The sequence below is a fragment of the Eulemur rufifrons genome, chromosome 9 (genome assembly GCF_041146395.1).
Source record: "Eulemur rufifrons isolate Redbay chromosome 9, OSU_ERuf_1, whole genome shotgun sequence".
Classification (NCBI taxonomy): Eukaryota; Metazoa; Chordata; class Mammalia; order Primates; family Lemuridae; genus Eulemur; species Eulemur rufifrons.
In genome coordinates this window covers 26500640-26519933 of record NC_090991.1, presented here as the reverse complement: position 1 = coordinate 26519933, position 19294 = coordinate 26500640, and the positions used below count along the sequence as shown (strand labels likewise).

The following is a 19294-nucleotide window of genomic DNA, read 5'->3' as shown; positions in this document are numbered from 1 at the left end:
AAGATTCCTTCCTAGCCTATTAGAACTCGTCAAGCTTACTCTTCAAAGACTGAACCTTAAGGAGGCTCAAAGCACCATGTACCCCAATAGCATGCAAAAACACTTACCCATCAGTGTTATAAGCTTATTCTTCAGTTGCGTGTCTAACCGTGCAATCATCATCTCCACTGCATTCCTAATTTCCCGAACACGTTCATCTTTTGCATTTCTTACAGCTTCTACATTTCTTTCCTAGAAGATAAACACATAAAAATAACTAATTGGAGAATTTTAAAAACACAAGCGAAGAGACAGTAATGCAATCACTGCAATTATTCCTTTTTTTCCCCAATTTTTTGTAGACACAGGGGTCTCACTATGTTGCCCAGGTGGTCTTAAACTCCCGGTCTCAAGCGATCCCCTCCCACCTCAGCATCCCAAAGTGCTGGGATCACAAGTGTGAGCCACTCACCGCACCTAGCCTCCCAGCCTGAAATTATTCTTAAAGTCAGTTGATTCCCTATTTAAAAACTGTAAGTCAATAACAGTATTTTTAAATTGCTGATATAGCGTAAGTAACTTGTGGCTTTAAAAAGTTCTGTGCATTCAATTCACAATTGCAAAGATGTGGAAACAACCCAAACGCCCATCAATCCATGAGTGGATTAATAAAATATGGTATATGTATACAATGGAATGCTACTCAACGATAAAAAACGACAGTGATCTAGCACCTCTTATATTTTCCTGGATAGAGCTTGAGCCTATCCTCCCAAGTGAGGTATCCCAAGAATGGAAGGATAGGCACTAGATGTGCTCGCCATCAAACTGACACTTAGTGATCAACACTAAGGTGCTCACACAGTAGTAATATTCTTTGGGGATAGGGGAGTTGGGGGTGGGTAAACTAACAACTAATGGATACAGAGAGCATTGCGGGGGGTGGGGGGGTGGGGGGGGGGAGTCTCAAATCATAATTGGGATGTGGCAAAGTCATAACATGTAACCAAAATGTTTGTACTCCCATAATTTCCTGAAATAAAAAAAATTAAAAAATTCTGCGCATTGAACTGAATCAGTTTTAAAAGACTTAAAAATAAAGCATAATAAAGTATATGATACGTTGACAGTTAAACAGCAAGATTTACAATTATAAAAAACTGATTTAGGTAACATAACACACAACACATACTTGAAATACCAATCGTCCCTGATAGGAAACCATTTTTCAAAAACAAAAAAAAAACTAGTTCACATAGTAAAAAACCCTAAAACGAATGAAATTTTTTAAAAGACCAGTATCTATACTAGTTGACAAAGTTTCTTTGTTTTTGTTTTCAGAACTAAATAGAAAAAGCAAATAGGGTTTTCCAAGACTGCAGAGTAGTGTAATAGATTTTGAACTGGTATACCACAGAAAATAAAAGATGTATTTCTCATACTTACTCTATTATTACATAAATACAAGCAGTGAGAATCTGAACCTACAATACTCTCCTTAATGACCATATTATAATATTGTCAAGAAAAAGTAACAGCAAAAAGGTAGTTAGATGAAGGCCAAATAGACACCATCCAAACTGCTTGTACATATGCAAATTCAAAGACACCATTTTCTGTATAAAGAATGTTATAAATGATGATTTGGTTATTGATTCCTTAAGGGGTAAAACAAAGATGACATCTGTTCCTACATTAGGAATGATCCACAAACCTCACTGATAACTATCATTCTGGCAACTTTAAACAAGATGTATCTTAAGGGCCGGGCGGGGTGGCTCACGCCTATAATCCTAGCACTCTGGGAGGCTGAGGCGGGTGGATCGTTTGCACTCAGGAGTTTGAGACCAGCCTGAGCAAGAGTGAGACCCCGTCTCTGACTAAAAATAGAAAGAAATTAGCTAGACAGCTAAAAATACATAGAAAAAATTAGCCGGGCATGGTGGCACAATGCCTGTAATCCCAGCTACTCGCTCGGGAGGCTGAGGCAGAAGGATTGCTTGAGCCCAGGAGTTTGAGGTTGCTCTGAGCTAGGCTGACACCATGGCACTCTAGCCCAGGCAACAGAGTGAGACTCTGTCTCCAAAAAAAAAAAAAATATATTCTAAAAATATACTTAGAACTTAACTATATACAGCTTATCAGATTTTTCCACAGAAATATTATAGCATAATAAATAGCTCACCAAAGCTGACTGACCCATACAAGATCTGAAGAGTAGTGTTAAATTATTACTTTTTCAACGCTTTGGATTTCTAATTCAGGACATCATAGTCCACTCCTTGGTAGAAGAAACTCTCCCCAAACCAGGGGATCCAAAGAAATATATAATTTAATGATTCTGCAAAAGTCAATATTGACTCTGTAAAAAACAGATTTCACAGACTTCTTTAACTCATTAATTGACTTTCTAATTCTGCAAAAGAGGCAATTCTCAGCCGGGCACTGTGGCTCACGTCTGTAATCCTAGCAACTCTGGGAGGCCGAGGCGGGCGGATTGTTTGAGCTCAGGAGTTTGAGACCAGCCTGAGCAAGAGCAAGACCCCATTTCTACTAAAAATAGAAAGAAATTATATGGACAGCTAAAAAATATATAGAGAGAAAAATTAGCCAGGCATGGTGGCGCATGCCTGTAGTCCCAGCTACTTGGGAGGCTAAGGCAGGAGGATTGCTTGAGCCCAGGAATTTGAGGTTGTTGTGAGCTAGGCTGATGCCGTGGCACTCTAGCCCAGGCAACAGAGTGAGACTCTGTCTCAAAAAAAAAAAAAAAAAAAAAAGGCAATTCTCTGGCTCTAACTGCTTCCTTACAGACCAGGGCTTTGGATGCAAATTCCTCAGCTAGTCTGAAGTTGATGAAATTGACTATAGATAGATCCTATAGCATTTGAAAATCTTGATTTCAACATCTGATTGATTTATATATATTACAAAATATGTAAGTATTAAAAAGGATAATGATCTTTAACAGTAACCTTACCACTTCTTGAACTAGGCTGATCAGTTCCATGAGACGCCGACGAAGTTTAGCTACTTCTTCGTTCACTTTAGTGACATGCTGCTCATAAATTTCTGCCAACGGTTTAAAGGTATGTCCACCATGCTATTTAAATTAATAAAAGTAGTTTTAGAACATTTTAAATAACATATTTTATCTGCATTTCTATTCCCTTGTAACATTCCATGAACACTAATAAACTGGTAAATATTTTCAAATGAATTCTATCTTTTTAGCTACCTTTATTTTGTTAAGGCAGGCCAATATTGCTTAAAATCATTTAGCCATATAGGAACTCTTCCAAGATTGTAAATAACGTACTTCAGCAAAATATTCATTTACCTAGAAACTGACTCATTAGAAAGAACCAAAATCCTTAACCCTCAGCCAAACTATCTGCCACAACTTCACTTTTCTCTCAGGCAACACTTGCCTTCTTCAGAGTCCTCAAACTTCTTTCTACCGGGCCTTTGTAAAAGTTACTCCTTCTTATTCAGAAATAATTCTCCATCTTTTGTCCTCCATCTCTATACCTCTTAACTCCAACTCTTCCTTTGGGGCCTAGGTCAGGCTTACAGGGTCAGCTACGGAAGGGTCAGCTTCCATAGTTATGTGTTATGTATTCTCATCAGCTCTCTACATTTATTCGTCAAATTTATCATATGGCTTAAATGTAGAATTAACTGTTTGATATCGGTCTTGTTCATCACCAAATCCCGAGTCTTCCCAACAGCTGAATGAATTAGAAAGACACTTGAGGGAAAAACCCACGGAACATAATCAACAAAAGTATCAAACCCATTTCCCTTGCCACAAAGAGTTACCGAAGAGATGGAATGCTAATACAAATTAGCCTCACAAGTCCAACTGCATTCAGCTCAAAAAACAATTTTTTGGAGCTAACAACCTAAAAAGGATTTTCTATCCATTTTTAGTATTATAACATAATTCTCTTAACTGGTAGAATTATTAAATTTCTATTATAAGAAACTTCCCATAAGAGATAAGTTCTTACTAGAATTTGTCTCATCTAGACAAAGTATCTCACTATGGTCTCCAAAAGAAAAAAGATATAGATTTTCACATGTACACTTTAAATATGGAAAAAAAAGTTTCCACTGCCTCTTATAGAACCCATCCATTTAACTATTAAATTGTGGGAACTTAATTTTTTTCTAGTCAGCACATTAGTATGCAAATTCTAACAGAACTGAATTCTGCTCAACCAATTTGGCCTTCCATTCTCTATGTGAAACATACTGTCTGATGCCCACAGAATAATCAATTCTCAGGGCTGACAACTCTAGATGTCTACCCATTTCTGCTCCCCCTAACAATTATTTTTTCAACTAAGAATCTATTGTATTTATTATCAACCTATTTATGGCAATTGTACTTATTATTGTAAGTACATCATTTAATCAAATATTAAACAATAGAGTATGACGATAAAATAAAAAGCTGCTTCTATGAAAACTAACTTGAATGCTTTAGACTTGACTGAATGCTTTAAGGTAGATTCCCTTAAAAAACTGGCTTTTGAATTAGAAAAAATAAACTAAAAGGTAAAATAAAATTAAAAAATCTAGGTATCTGCACTCATCTTGTTTCATGAGTATCTAAATTCTTGCTCCATTTAAAAGAAACCAAAACTGGGTATCACGGCGAGTATATCAGATCAACTGACCTTTAATCCAAAAAAAGACCTTGATCCTACAACAAAAGATCTGCAAATGAATACAGTGTAAGTTATGGAAGTACTAGGTTAAAATAAAACAGTTATGCTAGAGGTAATCTCTTACATCAAATACCGAACAAAAAAGGTTCTTCTGGAATAACAGAAAGTACAGTATCTTTAATAAAGCACCTAAAAAGCAGATGCATTTTAATTTTCATTCTCTAAAATAAAATGATACTATGTTCTATTATATCTAAATAAAAAAATTATTTCAGTGCCTTCAAGTTTCTAACTAAAAAGAATATACTAAATTTGTTCAGCTCACCATTCCTCCCCAAAGTGCACACTGATGGCAGATACACTTCTTACAAGTCCAGCAAAATACACTAAGTTTTTCATGGTGATTTTCACATCTACACAGTATGAAAAGAAAATAAAGTTATAAATTAAATAAATTAAAACTGAAACATAATTACCTCAACAAATTACTAAGCTTGAGCAAACAGGTCAGTCAACTTTAAACAATTATATCTCAGCAAACACAATATAAAATGTACTCCATGGGTTCTGTGAATTAAATTAAAGAATTACATATGGAGGCCGGGCGTGGTAGTTCACGCCTGTCATCCTAGCACTCTAGGAAAGAGTGAGGTTGGAGGATTGCTTAAGGCCAGGAGTTCAAGACCATCCTGAACAAGAGCAAGACCCCGTCTCTACAGAAAATAGAAAAATTAGCTGGGCATGGTGGCACATGCCTATAGTCCCAGCTACTGGGGGAGGGGCAGGGGAGGACCAGGGGCTGAGGCAGAAGAATTGCTTGAGCCTAGAAGTTTGAGGTTGCAGTGAGCTGTGATGATGCTGTTGCACGCTGGCCTGGGCACCAAAGCATGACACTATCTCAAAAAAAAAAAAAAAAAAAAAAAAGAACTACTTGTGTTTTTTAGAGTACTGTTTTTATTAATCTAGACTTTACAATCACATGGAAAATGGAGATTTGTTTCTAAGAAAACGTACAAATATTGCATCATTTCCTAGCATTTTAGGCAAGTGCTTAATAATCAAATTGATTTTGCAGCTATACCTACCACGCACAAATATTTGCCTACATCAATAACAATAACCAAGACACGATGTACAATGTAATGCCAGATCCAGCTAGGTGCAGTGGCTCATGCCTGTGTAATCCCAGTATTTTGGAAGGCCAAGGTGCGAGGATCACTTGAGGCCAGGAGTTCAAGATCAGCCTGAACAACATAGCAAGACCCCATCACTACAAAAAATAAGCCTGAACAACATAGCAAGACCCCATCACTACAAAAAATAAAAAAAAAATTAGCCAAGTGTGGTAGCACATGCCTATAGTCCCAGGTACTCAGGACACTGAAGCAGGAGGATCGCTTGAGCCCAAGAGTTTGAGGTTGCAGTGAGCTGATAATGCCACTGAACTCTAGCCCAGGAAACAGAGAAATACCCTGTCTCAAAACAGAAAAACAAACAAAAGAACCCCACACATACAAAAAACTAGATCCTCATGGCAAATGAACAACTGAATTTTAAGTTTTCTCTTAAATTGGATATGTGCATGCAAAAGGAGGAATTTTAGCTATTGTGGACTGAATTGTGTCCTCCCCCAAAATTCGTATGTTAAAGCCTTAACCCCCAATGTGACTGTATTTTCTAGATCAAACCTTTAACAAGATAACTGAGGTTAAAGTCATAAGGGTGGGACCCAAATCCAACAGGACTAGTCCTTATAAACAGAGGAAGAGACACCAGGAGTGCACACACAGCAAAGGCCACGTGAGAACAGAGATAGAAGGTGGCTATTGTGCACAAGTCAAGCAGAGAGCTAAGCAACCACAGAAAACAACCCTGCCGGCACTTTGACTTGAACTTCCACCCTCCAGGACTGTGAGAAAATAGATTTCTATAGTTTAAGGCACCTAATCAGTGGTATTGTTATGGCAGCCCTAGCAGACTGATACAGACCCTTACTTTACACCCTATACAAAAATGAACTCCAAATGGACCAAAGACCTGAACATGAGACCAAAAAGTATAAAATTCTTAGAGGAAAACATGGAGGAAAAGCTTCATGACGTTAGATTTGGCAGCGATTTCTTGGATATGACAACAAAAGCTCAGGCAACAAAAGTAAAAATAGAAAAACTGAACTACATCAAAATTAAAAACTACTGTGCATTAAAGGTCAGAATCAGCCAGGCACAGTGGCTCCCACCTGTAATCCTAACACTCTGGGGAGGCCGACGCAAGAGAATCGCTTGAGGTTAGGAATTCCAGACCAGCCTGGGCAAAAGTGAGACCCTCTCTCTACAAGAAACAAAAAAATCGGCTGGGCGTGGTGGCATGCCCACATAATCCCAGCTTCTCAGGAGGCTGAGGCAGGAGGATGGCTTGAACCTAGGAGTTTGAGGTTACAGCGAGCTATGATGGTATTATTGTACTCTAGCCCAGGAAACACAGGAGAGAATCTGTCTCAATTTAAAAAAACGTCAGAATCAACAGAAAGAAAAGGCAACCTATGGAATGTATGGAATGGAGGAAAATATTTGCAATCAAATATCTGATAAGGGGTTAATATACAGAATATATAAAGAACTCCTGTAACTCAATAAAAAACAAGATTAAAAAATCGGCAAAAGACTTGAATACCCATTTTTGCACATGAAAAAATGCTCATCCATCACCAATTACCAGAGAAGTACAAATCCAAACCTCATACCCATTAGGATGGCTGCTATCAAAAATAGAAAGCAGTGTTGCCAGGATGTAGAGAAATTGGAACCCTTGTGCACTGTTTGTGGGACTGTAAAATGGTACAGCTACTATGGAAAACAGTACAGAGGTTCCTCAAAAAATTAAAAATAGAATTACCATATGATCTAGTAATTCTACTTCTTGATATGTAACCAAATGAACTGAAAGCAGTCTTGAAGACATGAACACCCACGTTCATGGCAGTATTATTCACGATAGCCAACAGGTGGAAGGAACCCAAATGTTTATTGACAGATGAATGGGAAAATAAAATGTGATATATAAATAAAACGGAATATTATTCAGCCTTAAAAAGGAAAGAAATTCTGACACATGCTACATGAATGAACCTTGAGGACATTATGCTAAGTCAAATAAACCAGTCACAAAAAGACAAGTACTGTATAATTGTATTAAATACTTATGACATATCTAAGAGAAATCAAACTCATAAAAACAAAGTAAAATAGTGATTGCCAGGGGCCAGTGGAAAGAGAATGGGGCATAGTTTTATAATGGGTATAGTTTCCGGTCTGCAAGATGAAAAAGTTTTTGAAATTGGCTTGACAACAATGTAAACACACTTAACAGAACAGAACTATTCACTTTAAAATAGTGAAGATGGCAAATTTTATGTATATTTTACAATTAAAATTTTTGAAATTACATTTTCTCTTGCTTATAAAGCAGACACACTCTTGCATTTTTATACTTGATCTTAGCCAAAAGGTCAAGAAGCAATACTCTTGCATTTTTTAAAAAGCATTTCACTGATCAAAGACACTGAGCTTAGAGAAAATACCTACATAGGTCAATATTTTATACTTCACATTCATAAGTAATGTGAATATCATATAGGAAATTAACAGAATTTAGTAGAAACAGCATATTAGATGTTGTCTGGAAGCTTATTTAGCAAGATTTCCAAAATGCCAAATTTATTTCTTTTCTTTATTTTTGAGACAAGGTCGCACTATATTGCCCAGGCTAGAAGTGCAGTGCCAACATCATAGCTCACTACTAAAACTCCTGGGCTTAAGTGATCCTCCTCCCTCAGTCTCCTGAGTTAATGGGACTATAGGCATGCACCATAATGCCTGCCTAATTTTTTTTCTATTTTTTGTAGAGACAAAGTCTCACTATGTTGCCCAGGCTGGTCTGGAACTCCTGAGCTCAAGCATTCCTCCCACCTCGGCCTTCCAAAGTGCTGGGATTACAGGCGTGAGCCACTATGCCCAGTCTCCAAACTACCAAACTTATAATATAGCTTTTACAATGTAGGAAATTTACTAGAACTACTCTTATTCAATGACCTATATGCACCTTCAGCAAACCAAGGGGGCCCACCAGCCATCAAGCAGCAAAGACAACTGGCAGATTCGCAAACCATAGCATTTCCATTCTTCTTATGAGAGGCTCTAATAAAAGAGGCCCAACAGAGGTAAAAGGTCTTCCCAAATGGATCACTTCAGAGGGAAAAAACCTAAGTGTTCACCTATGAAATGTCCTATAATGTCCTATTTTTAAAAAGATTAAATAATTATTTTTGGTAAAACTTCCATAATGCTTGAAGTAACAAATCTTTAACAGTCTAGTTTAACTAGAATAATAAAGAAACAACACTAGGTTTCAATTCTGATTATGCTTTAACATATTACCACAGTTAAGCTTATCTCTATGGTTTTATTTCCTCAGTATAATGAAGAAACAGGTAAAAATTTTTTCTAATTACCCTTGAAATCTTAACAACTTACTTTAACATGTTGCGAATCTACAGAAAGTACTATGGCTTTATTTCTAAATGTTCAAGCATCCTGAAATGTCTCCAAATTCAAGTTATTTTATTATTGCTGGGATGAAGCCTTGCAATTAACCATGTTGTAAGTTCTTTACATGCAAAAACAAATTACTGCCACATTACTAATCTTTCCTTTCTTTATCAGCTTCCCATTAACAACCCTTCAGATATGATGAAACATATGGAACATAAATTAACATTGTATCATGGAACATAAATTAACATTGTATTATCAAATGACTTATCAAATAAGAATCATTTTAAATATTATCTAATAAGAACATCAAATGGACAAATTAAAAACTCAGGGATTATTACATTATTTACTTATAAATAACTAGAGAACTACCAATACAGTGTCATTAAAATAACAAAAGGCAAAAATCTACTAAACATTGAAAAAAGAAATTGAGGACATACTTATCCTTTTCGTTTTCTTCATGTTTGGTGAGACTGCAGAGTTGAAGAGTATCAAGCTGTTGTGTTACTTCTTCTGCCCAACGACAATTTACTAATTCTCGTAGCTGGAGTGGAGCACTGGGGAAAAAAAAATCCATACATATATTCTAACTCAGTTATTTGAGATTATTTTCTAAAATAAACAACCATACCATAACACTAGTAAAATAAAAACAAAGACAATGAAAGTATGCTTTGAAACTTATTTTCACATTACTGCATTTACCAAAACCAAAAAAAACAAAACAAAACAAAACAGTAATACTGACAATTCAGCATACAGACTGAATTCTCAACTCCTTCGTCTAAAGCTCTGCTGTCCAAAATGATAGCTACTAACCATATGTGACTAATTAAATGCAAATTAAGATTAAGTAAAAGTAAAATTTCATCAGTCACACTAGACACATTTCAAGCGCTCAACAGCCACATGTAGCTAGTGGCTACTCCACTGGACAGTGTAATATTTCCATCATTACAGAAAGTTCTATTTGACAGTGCTGATCTTCTTGCAAGCCAATGTGAGAAAAGTGAACAACACAAGAAGAAAAATGGCTGGGAGCAGTGGCTCACACATATAATCCTGGCACTCTGGGAGGCCAAAGTGGGAGGATCAATTGAGCTCAGGAGTTCGAGACCAGCCTGAGCAAGAGCGACACCCCGTCTCTACTAAAAATAGAAAGAAAGTATATGGACAGCTAAAAAATATATAAAGAGAAAAATTAGCCGGGCATGGTGGCGCGTGCCTATAGTCCTAGCTACTCGGGAGGCTGAGGCAGGAGGATCACTTGAGCCCAGGAGTTTGAGGTTGCTGTGAGCTAGGCTGATGCCACGGCACTCCAGCTTGGGCAACAGGTGAGACTCTGTCTCAAAAAAAATAAATAAATAAATAAATAAATAAATGACATATAAGGCCTGATCCATAGAAAGAGGAAAAATTAAAAAGATAAAAACATAAAAATGACATATGTATACATACCATCAGGAAAAGATATCTGCCATATTTTACATTAAAACAAATTTCAAAACAGTATAGCATTTGTGTGTTTTAAGAAAAAGCACATAGGTATACATATCAATATATGCACGTATCGGATTAGAGCCTTAATATACACACGTGCACGGAAAAATGTCTAGAACAGATATCAAACCTAACAATTTCTTCTGAAAGTGTTATCTTATGAAAAGATAGGGTAGGAAGTATAGAATCAGAAGCCTTTTATCTTTATCTCTACTATCTGAAGTTTATAACCAGAAACAGTAAAAAAATTTTAATTATAAAAGGTAAGAAGTTATACAATGGTTTTCTCAGAGAGGCAAGGGTACAACACATCAAACATTATAAAGTATTCTACAAAATTCTAAGTCAGATAAATTGGTTTCTGCATTTTTCTAGACAGATTGCTTATTTTCTATTCAACTATATTCACAAAGAAGGGAAACGTGGCAGATTGCAGAAAAACCTTGCTTTTATGAATCCCAGGGCACACTCTAACCCCATCACCTTACTATTTTCCAAATTTACCAATAATCATAGCAAAACTCTTACCGGCAATGAGGACACTGAGCTCTCTGCTCTGTCAGCCAGCGCTAAAGAGGCAAAAGAATTAGATTTTAATTGTAAAAACATCAGTACTTTAATTTGTACACACTGAATACTTATAAACCAAACTCTCTAGTGCCTAAATTAATTGTAGAGATACTTATAGAAATAACAGGCAATGTAGGCCAGGCTAGGTGGATCACGCCTGTAATCCTAGCACACTGGGAGGCCAAAGCGGGAGGATTGCTTGAGGTCAGGAGTTCAAGACCAGCAAGACATCTCTACTAAAAATAGAAAAAAATTAGTCCGGCATGGTGGTGCTCACCCGCAGTCTCAGCTACTTGGGAGGCTGAGGCAAGAGGATTGCTTGAACCCACGAGGTTAAGGTTGCTGTGAGCTAGGCTGACGCCACAGCACTCTAGCCTGGGCAACAGAGCAAGACTCTGTCTCAAAAAAATAAAAAAAAAATAAAACAGGCAATCTGCTGTCTCCCTCTGATTATCACCCTGATAGGGACAAACTTTCTTTTTTTTTTTTTTTTTGAGATAGAGTCTCACTTTGTTACCCAGGCTAGAGTGAGTGCCGTGGCGTCAGCCTAGCTCACAGCAACCTCAAACTCCTGGGCTCAAGCGATCCTCCTGCCTCAGCCTCCCGAGTAGCTGGGACTACAGGCATGCGCCACTATGCCCGGCTAATTTTTCTATATATATATTTTTAGTTGTCCATATAATTTTTTTTTCTATTTTTAGTAGAGACGGGGTCTCGCTCTTGCTTAGGCTGGTCTCGAACTCCTGACCTTGAGCGATCCACCTGCCTCGGCCTCCCAGAGGGACAAACTTTCAAAGGGACAAAACGCATCCCAAAATAGCTGTTAAGACTCTATTCTCCCATAGAAAAGGAAGTGATTCTAGGACTATCTGATTCTCACAGAGAAGGTATAGATAATTGTCACGAAAATGACAGTAACTCCCACTATCCAGAGTAAACCATAGTGATGACTTTCTACTAACATACTACCAAATTTCTTTTTTGAAAAGCTAATTCTGAGGTATATACATTATAGACATATAGACCTAAAATAGGAATGATCAATACAAAAAACTTTTTAAACACTTACAAGTGTTTTATAGTTTGACAATTTAAACATCCAAGTACCTTGGTTTCCTCATTATAAAAGGTTTTAGAAGTGAATAATGTTTCTAGTAAACTCCAAATTCTATTAGTTTAATAATTTAAATTATTAATGATTTGGGAGCAGTTTTACACTACATACACAGAAGATGCTAAGATTTTCTGAATGCTTTTCAGAAAATGACAGGTTTCTAGTTAAAAACTTTGTTTTAATTGTCTCAGAAACAGGTTCAGAGGTAAATAACTATAATCCCTATCAACATACTCCCACTATCTGTTAATTTCTGTTTATCCCTTTGTACTTCTCTATAAAAGAACATTAGCTTTTATCTGAAGTCAAATAATAAACTCAGAAATAAAATTCCCCAGGAAACCTTAAAGGACAATAGAAGACTTAAAATGATAGGAAATGATGTACTTTACAGCAAAGAAAATAAAGCTAGAAGGAAAAAAAGCACATGGAAAAGGATTCCTCCATATTTAATAACCCTGAACATTGTAATTTCTTTGGTCCCTACGAAAAACAAGACGTGGGTCAGGTTTCTTCTCCTAAAACAATGCTATGATCACATTACTCTTCTGTTAAAGTCAGAGCTCCCCTTTAGAACTCATCTCAGTGTACACTTCTTGAGCCACATCTTACAACTCAGCAAGGTTAAGCCTTTAAATATGTGTCTTTCTCTCTGCCCACGATATTCTTCAACACCTTTCTTCATCTGGGTTACTCCTACTCATTGTTTAGATTTCAGTTGTTACATCACTTCCTTCAAAAAAACTTTCCCTGATATTCTGCAAACCATTTTATTAATTGATACTACTGCCATGCTCTACCACTACAAACTATACTTCCCCCTTTGTTGTGTTTTATGACACTTCTGACTGATTTGTTGTTCTCCCCCACCCTGCTAGATTATAAACTTTATAAAGATTGGGACCATGATAAGGAGTGACAAGATCACATTTTTTAAATATGCCTCTCTCCCAGTCAAAATAGGCTTATTGCTGTAATACATAACATTCTTGACATCCTATTTTTGTATTTGCTTATATAATCCCTCCCTCCCTCTGTGTCCTGTCCCATGGGAATGTCCTTTAATTATGTCCATAAAACCTTGTTGTCTTTCCCAGGCTAAAGTTTTTCCTTTTGTGAATATTTGTGGCATTTTTACTTTGCATTCCACAATCTAATTTAACTACAAAATAAATATGGCAATTTTAATACTTCAGGAAAAACAATGTTTCTCCCAAACAAAAACCAAAGGTAAGAACCAGTGACACAATATTAATGCATAAGTAAAGGAACATCTTTAGAGCAATTCCCCCACATTCACTTTAAAAATTAATTTCTCTCCTTCATTATATTGGAAGAATCACTAGCGTTAGAAAGTATACAAATCTGAGTCTGATGCCCAGCACTCGTACTTACTGGCTACGTGACATTGGACAAGTGTTAGAGCTCAAGTTTCCTCCTAAGCAATAACAGAATCAACATATTTACCCTGCAAAACTGCTGTAAGGGTTAGAGAGAAGCAGTTAGCATATCCTAAGTATATAAAAGAATCTTTTTTTAAAAATGGCTGCTAACATTTAATTTACACTTACTACTGGATGTAAGGAAAAAGCAAAATCAAGGTCCACTCCAAGGTTTTTGGATGAAAAACTGAGTTCCAAGATAAAAATGACTGGAATGAAAAATTTTTATTTCCTTTACCTTTTCCCAGGGCTGAAAAAATAAATTTGGGAGTTATGAAGTCTAGAGGTAGTATTTAAAGCCACAAGACCATGAAATTACTCAAAAGATAATATAGCTATTATAAAAAGAAGAGAGCCCAGTAACCAGCACTAGGACATTCTAACATTTAAAGGTAAGGAAACAGAGAAAGAAGGAAAACCAAAAGATTATTGTGTCACAGAAGAAAATGGTTCAAGACAGGTGAAGTCATTTGTCCTAAATGCTTTGAAAAGGAAAGATAAAGCCAAAGAAATGTTTACTGGCTTTAGCAAAACTGAGTTTATAACCTTGCAAGACCAATGAGAGTTATTATGCAGGAAACCAAAGCTAAGTTAGAATGGGTTAAAGAGTAAATGGAAGGTGAAGCTGCAAAGAAATGGAGTGGAAAAAGCTCATTTAAATAGTTTTAGCTATAACATAAAACAGTAAACAGGAGATTCATTCACAAAGGAATTTTTTTTCAAATAGCTCAAAAGTGCAAGGAAACCAAGAGGCAGATCATAAAGGGTTTTAGATGTCTTATGAAAGCACACAAAATTTCTTATGTCCCCTAGCTAAGTACAGTTTTAGGCACACTATATATGCATAGCAAAAACATATAACAAGATTCTATCTTACCACTAAACAAAAGTCCACTTCTCATGGTGTGTCTGACAGGGAAAAGCAGTCCCTTTATTTCCAAAAACTTGTAAGAATGAGTAATTATCATAAGAACTGTGTATATTAATTCTCTAGAATGCAGAACTAAATAAATTAGATGAAAAGTTACTAAGTTAGTGTAACTGAAGACCAAAGAAAGGAAGGTTTTTTAAAAAAATCAACTTTACAACAGAAAATCATCTCTTTAAGACACATGGAGGCCGGGTACAGTGGCTCACACCTGTAATCCTAGCACTCTGGGAGGCTGAGGTGGAAGGATGGCTTGAGTTCAGAAGTTTGAGACCAGCCTGACGAAGAGTAAGACCCCATCTCTACCAAAAATAGAGAAATTAGCCCAGCATGGTGTGTGCCTGTAGTCCTGGCTACTTGGGAGGCTGAAGCAGGAGGATTGCTTGAGCCCAGGAGTTTGAGGTTGCAGTTGCAGTAAGCTACCATGAAACCACTGCACTGTAGCCAGGGCCACAGAGTGAGACCACGTCTTGGGGGGGGGGGCACACACATATTGATTGCAACAATCATTAAAAATCTTACAATACCATGTGTTAATTACTGATTAAATACTATTTCTAATGTCTAACTCTGCATTTGAAATTAGTTAAAAATATAAATATTTAGGCTGGTCACAGTGGTTCATGCTTGTATCCCCAGCACTTTGGGAGGTAAAGGTGGGAGGATCACTTGAGGCCAGGAGTTCGAGACCAGCCTGGGCAATGTAGCAAGACTTGTCTCCACAAAAATAAAAAAATAAAAAATTAGCCAGACATGGTGGCCTATGTCTGTAGTCCCAGCTACTCCGGACGCCGAGGCAGCATTGCTTGAGTCAAGGAGTTTAAGGTGGTAGTGAGCAGTGGAGGCCACTACACTCTTAACCTAGGCAACAAAGCAGGACCCTGTTTCTAAAATAAATATTTATTAAATTCCTTGTATTTTTTCAGATTAGAAGACATATACTATGTATCTTTATTCACAATGCTATATGAAAAACTGAAATGCGGATTTATTGCTCTGGAAGGTTAAGACATTTACTAGGGAAACTATGCTAGGGAAATCTTCAAAATCTTAACTAAACTAATTCAATGGCATATTAAAAAGGTTGAATGCCATGACCAAGTGGGATTTATTCTTGGAATGCAGGAATAAAGATGGTTCAACACACCAAAATCATCCAATATAATATACCACATCAATAAAGGCAAAAAAAAAAAAAAAAGAAACCCCATTATCATCTAAATTGATGCAGAAAATAGAACTGACAAAATCCAATATCCTTTCATGATAAAAACACTCAACAAACAGAAATAAAAGGGAATTTCCTTAATTTGATAAAGGTCATTTACCAAAAACTGAGTAACAAACTCAATGATCACTCAATGATCAAAGACTAAAATCTCTTCCTTTAAGATCAGGAAAAAGACAAAGATGACAGCTTTACCTCTTCTATTCAACATAATACAGGTACTGAAAATTCCAGGCAGAGTAATTAGGCAAGACGAAGAAAAAGCATCCTAATTGAAAAGAAGTAAAATTTTCTGTTTGCAGATGACATGATCTTATCTGTAGAAACCCCTAAGGATTCCACAAAATACCGTTAAAGCTAATAAATGCAACAGTTGCAGGAAACAAAATAAATACACAAAAAAACACTTGCATTTCTGTACACTAGCTAATGAACAATCTAAAAAAGAAATTTCTAAAATTCACATGGAATCTCAGGGGACCCCAAACAGTCAAAACTATCCTGAAAAGAAAAACAAAAATAGAGGACTCACATTTCCTGATTTCAAAACTTAACACAAAGCTACAGTAATCACAACAGTGTGGAGAAAATCCAAAGTTAAGAAGCAACAGGGAGCTGCTCCAGATGAGAAGGAATCAGTAAAAGAATTCTGAAAATAGGAAGAATCATAATGAAAGGACACCCCCAAAACGGAACACCAGCTCTCTAGCAATGGATACCAACCAAAATCGGAACACTGAATTGACAGATGAAGAATTTCAAACATGTATTGTAAGGAAGTGCAATGAAATGCAAGATGAAACGGAAACCCAACACAAAGAAACCACAAAGAGAATGCAGGAAATGAGAAATTCACTAAAGAAATTGATATATTAAAGAAAAATCAAACAGAATTTCTGGAAATGAAAAATTCATTCAAGGAATTAACACAATGGAAAGCCTTAAAAATAGGTTAGATCAAGCAGAAGAAACAATCTCAGAGCTTGAAGACAATACCTTTCAATTCAACAAGTCAGTTGCAGAGATAGACCAAAGAAATAAAAGAACAAAGCCTACAAGAAACATGGGATTATGTGAAGAGGCCTAACATAAGAATCAATGGCATCCCTGAGAGTGAAGAAGAAAATACACAAGGGTTGGATAACCTATCTGAGGGAATAATTGACCAAAATTTCCCTGGCCTTGCTATAAATCTAGATACCCAGGTACAAGAAGCTCAAAGGACTCCCAGGAGATTCATCACAAAGAGGAAAACACCACGACACATAGTCATCAGACAGCCCAAAATAAACATGAAAGAGGCCCTCCTATAAGCCATAAGGCGAAAGCAGCAGGTAACTTACTAAGGAAAACCATCAGACTAACTGTAGACTTCTCAACTGAGACCTTACAAGCTAGAAAGGAATGAGGACCCATTCTCAGTGTTCTTAAACAGAATAATGGCCAGCCTAGAATTTTGTACCTGCAAAACTAAGCTTCATATATGAGGTGGAAATAAATTTTCTCATACACGAAAATACTGAGGGAATTTGAAAAAAGAAGACCTGCTGCAGGAAGTACTTAGAACTGCACATACACGGATCAGCACAATAGACACTCACCAGTGTAAAATCACCCAAAAGCTAAGTGAAAGGCCATATAACACAATAACTCAAGACATAAACAAAGCAACAAAATTCTACTCGAAAGGATGAACAGAAATCCACCGCATTTATCAATTCTTTCAATAAATGAGAAAGGCATGAACTGCCCACTGAAGAGACATAGGCTGGCTGAATGGATAAATATACACAAGCCAAGTATCTGCTGTCTTCAGGAAACACATCTAACCCACAAGGACTCACTCACACTCAAAGTGAAGGGATGGAAAACAATATTCCACACAAATGGAAACCAAAAGAAAGCTGGTGTAGCAGTTTTTTTATCAGATAACTTAGGCTTCAAAAAAACTAATGAAAGACAAAGATGGTCATTATATAATGGTAAAGGGAACCATTCGACAAGAAGACAACAACAATTCTAAACATTTACGCACCCAACACAGGTGCGCCCAGATTCATAAAGCAAATCCTACTTGATATAAACAAAATGATAAACAACAGCACTATAATGGCCAGGGACTTCAACACCCCACTGACAGAACACAACAGATCTTCCAAACAGAAAATAAACAAAGAAACAATGGACTTCAACAGAACTCTAGAACAAATGGGACTAACAGACATTTACATAACTTTCTACCCAAAAATGACTGAATATACATTCTTCCCATCAGCTCATGGGACATTCTCCAAGATTGACCATATCCTAGGACACAAAACATGTCTCAAGAAATTTTAAAAAACAGAAATTATACCATGCATCTGCTTAGACCACAGTGGAATAAAATTAGAAATAAACTCCAACAGAAACACTCATCTCTATACAAAGTCATGGAAATTAAACAACCTCCTGCTGAATGATTATTGGGTCTAGGAGGAAATTAAGATGGAAATCAAAAATTCTTTGAACTAAATGATACAGGGGACACAAGTTATCAAAATCTGTGAGACACAGCTAAAGTAGACATGAGAGAAAAATTCATAGCCTTATGTGCCTACATCCAAAAGACAAAGATCACAAGTCAACAATCTAATGAATCGACTCAAAGAACTGGAAAAACAAGAGCAAACCAATCCCAAACCCAGCAAGAGAAAAGAAATAGCCAAGATCAGAGCAGAACTAAATGAAATTGATAACAAAAGAACTGTATGAATGATTAATGAAACAAAACGCTGGTTCCTTGGAAAAACAAAATAGAAACACCTCTCACTAGATTAACCAGAAGCAGAAAGGGACTCTAATTAACTCAATCAGGAACAGAAAAGAAGAAATTACTACTCATACCACAGAAATACAAAATATTATCTCTGAATACTATAAAAATCTCTATGAACATAAACTTAAAAATGTGGAGGAAATGGACAAATTCTCAGAAACACCCAGCCTCCCTAGGCTCAATCAGGAAGAAACAGAACTCCTGAACAGACCAATATCAAGTACTGAAATTGAAGGAGCAATAAAAAACTTTCCTAAAAAACTCCCAGACCAGATGGTTTCACACCAGAATTCTACCAGACATACAAAGAAGAACTGATGCCTATCCTACAGAAATTATTCCCCAATAATGAGAAGGAAGGAATCCTCCCCAACAGGTTTTACGAAGCCAACATCACCCTGATACCAAGCCAGGAAAGGACTCAACAAAAAAAAAAAAAGAAAGAAAACTACAGACCAATATCCCTTATGAATATAGATGCAAAAA

At 36.5% G+C, this 19294-nt stretch overlaps 1 protein-coding gene across 4 annotated transcripts in view; it reads right to left on the bottom strand.

The window, feature by feature from the left end:
* TRIM37 (tripartite motif containing 37) overlaps positions 1-19294 on the bottom strand; it is a 136922-nt gene that overhangs the window by 107484 nt on the left and 10144 nt on the right. For all 4 annotated transcript variants that reach the window (XM_069481109.1, XM_069481112.1, XM_069481110.1 and 1 more), the window contains exons 3-7: positions 11237-11277; positions 9649-9765; positions 4978-5065; positions 2957-3079; positions 108-231 (exon numbers count right to left, since the gene is read on the bottom strand). In XM_069481109.1, the coding sequence (XP_069337210.1) occupies positions 108-231; positions 2957-3079; positions 4978-5065; positions 9649-9765; positions 11237-11277 (493 nt within the window). The remainder of the gene's footprint in view (positions 1-107; positions 232-2956; positions 3080-4977; positions 5066-9648; positions 9766-11236; positions 11278-19294) is intronic.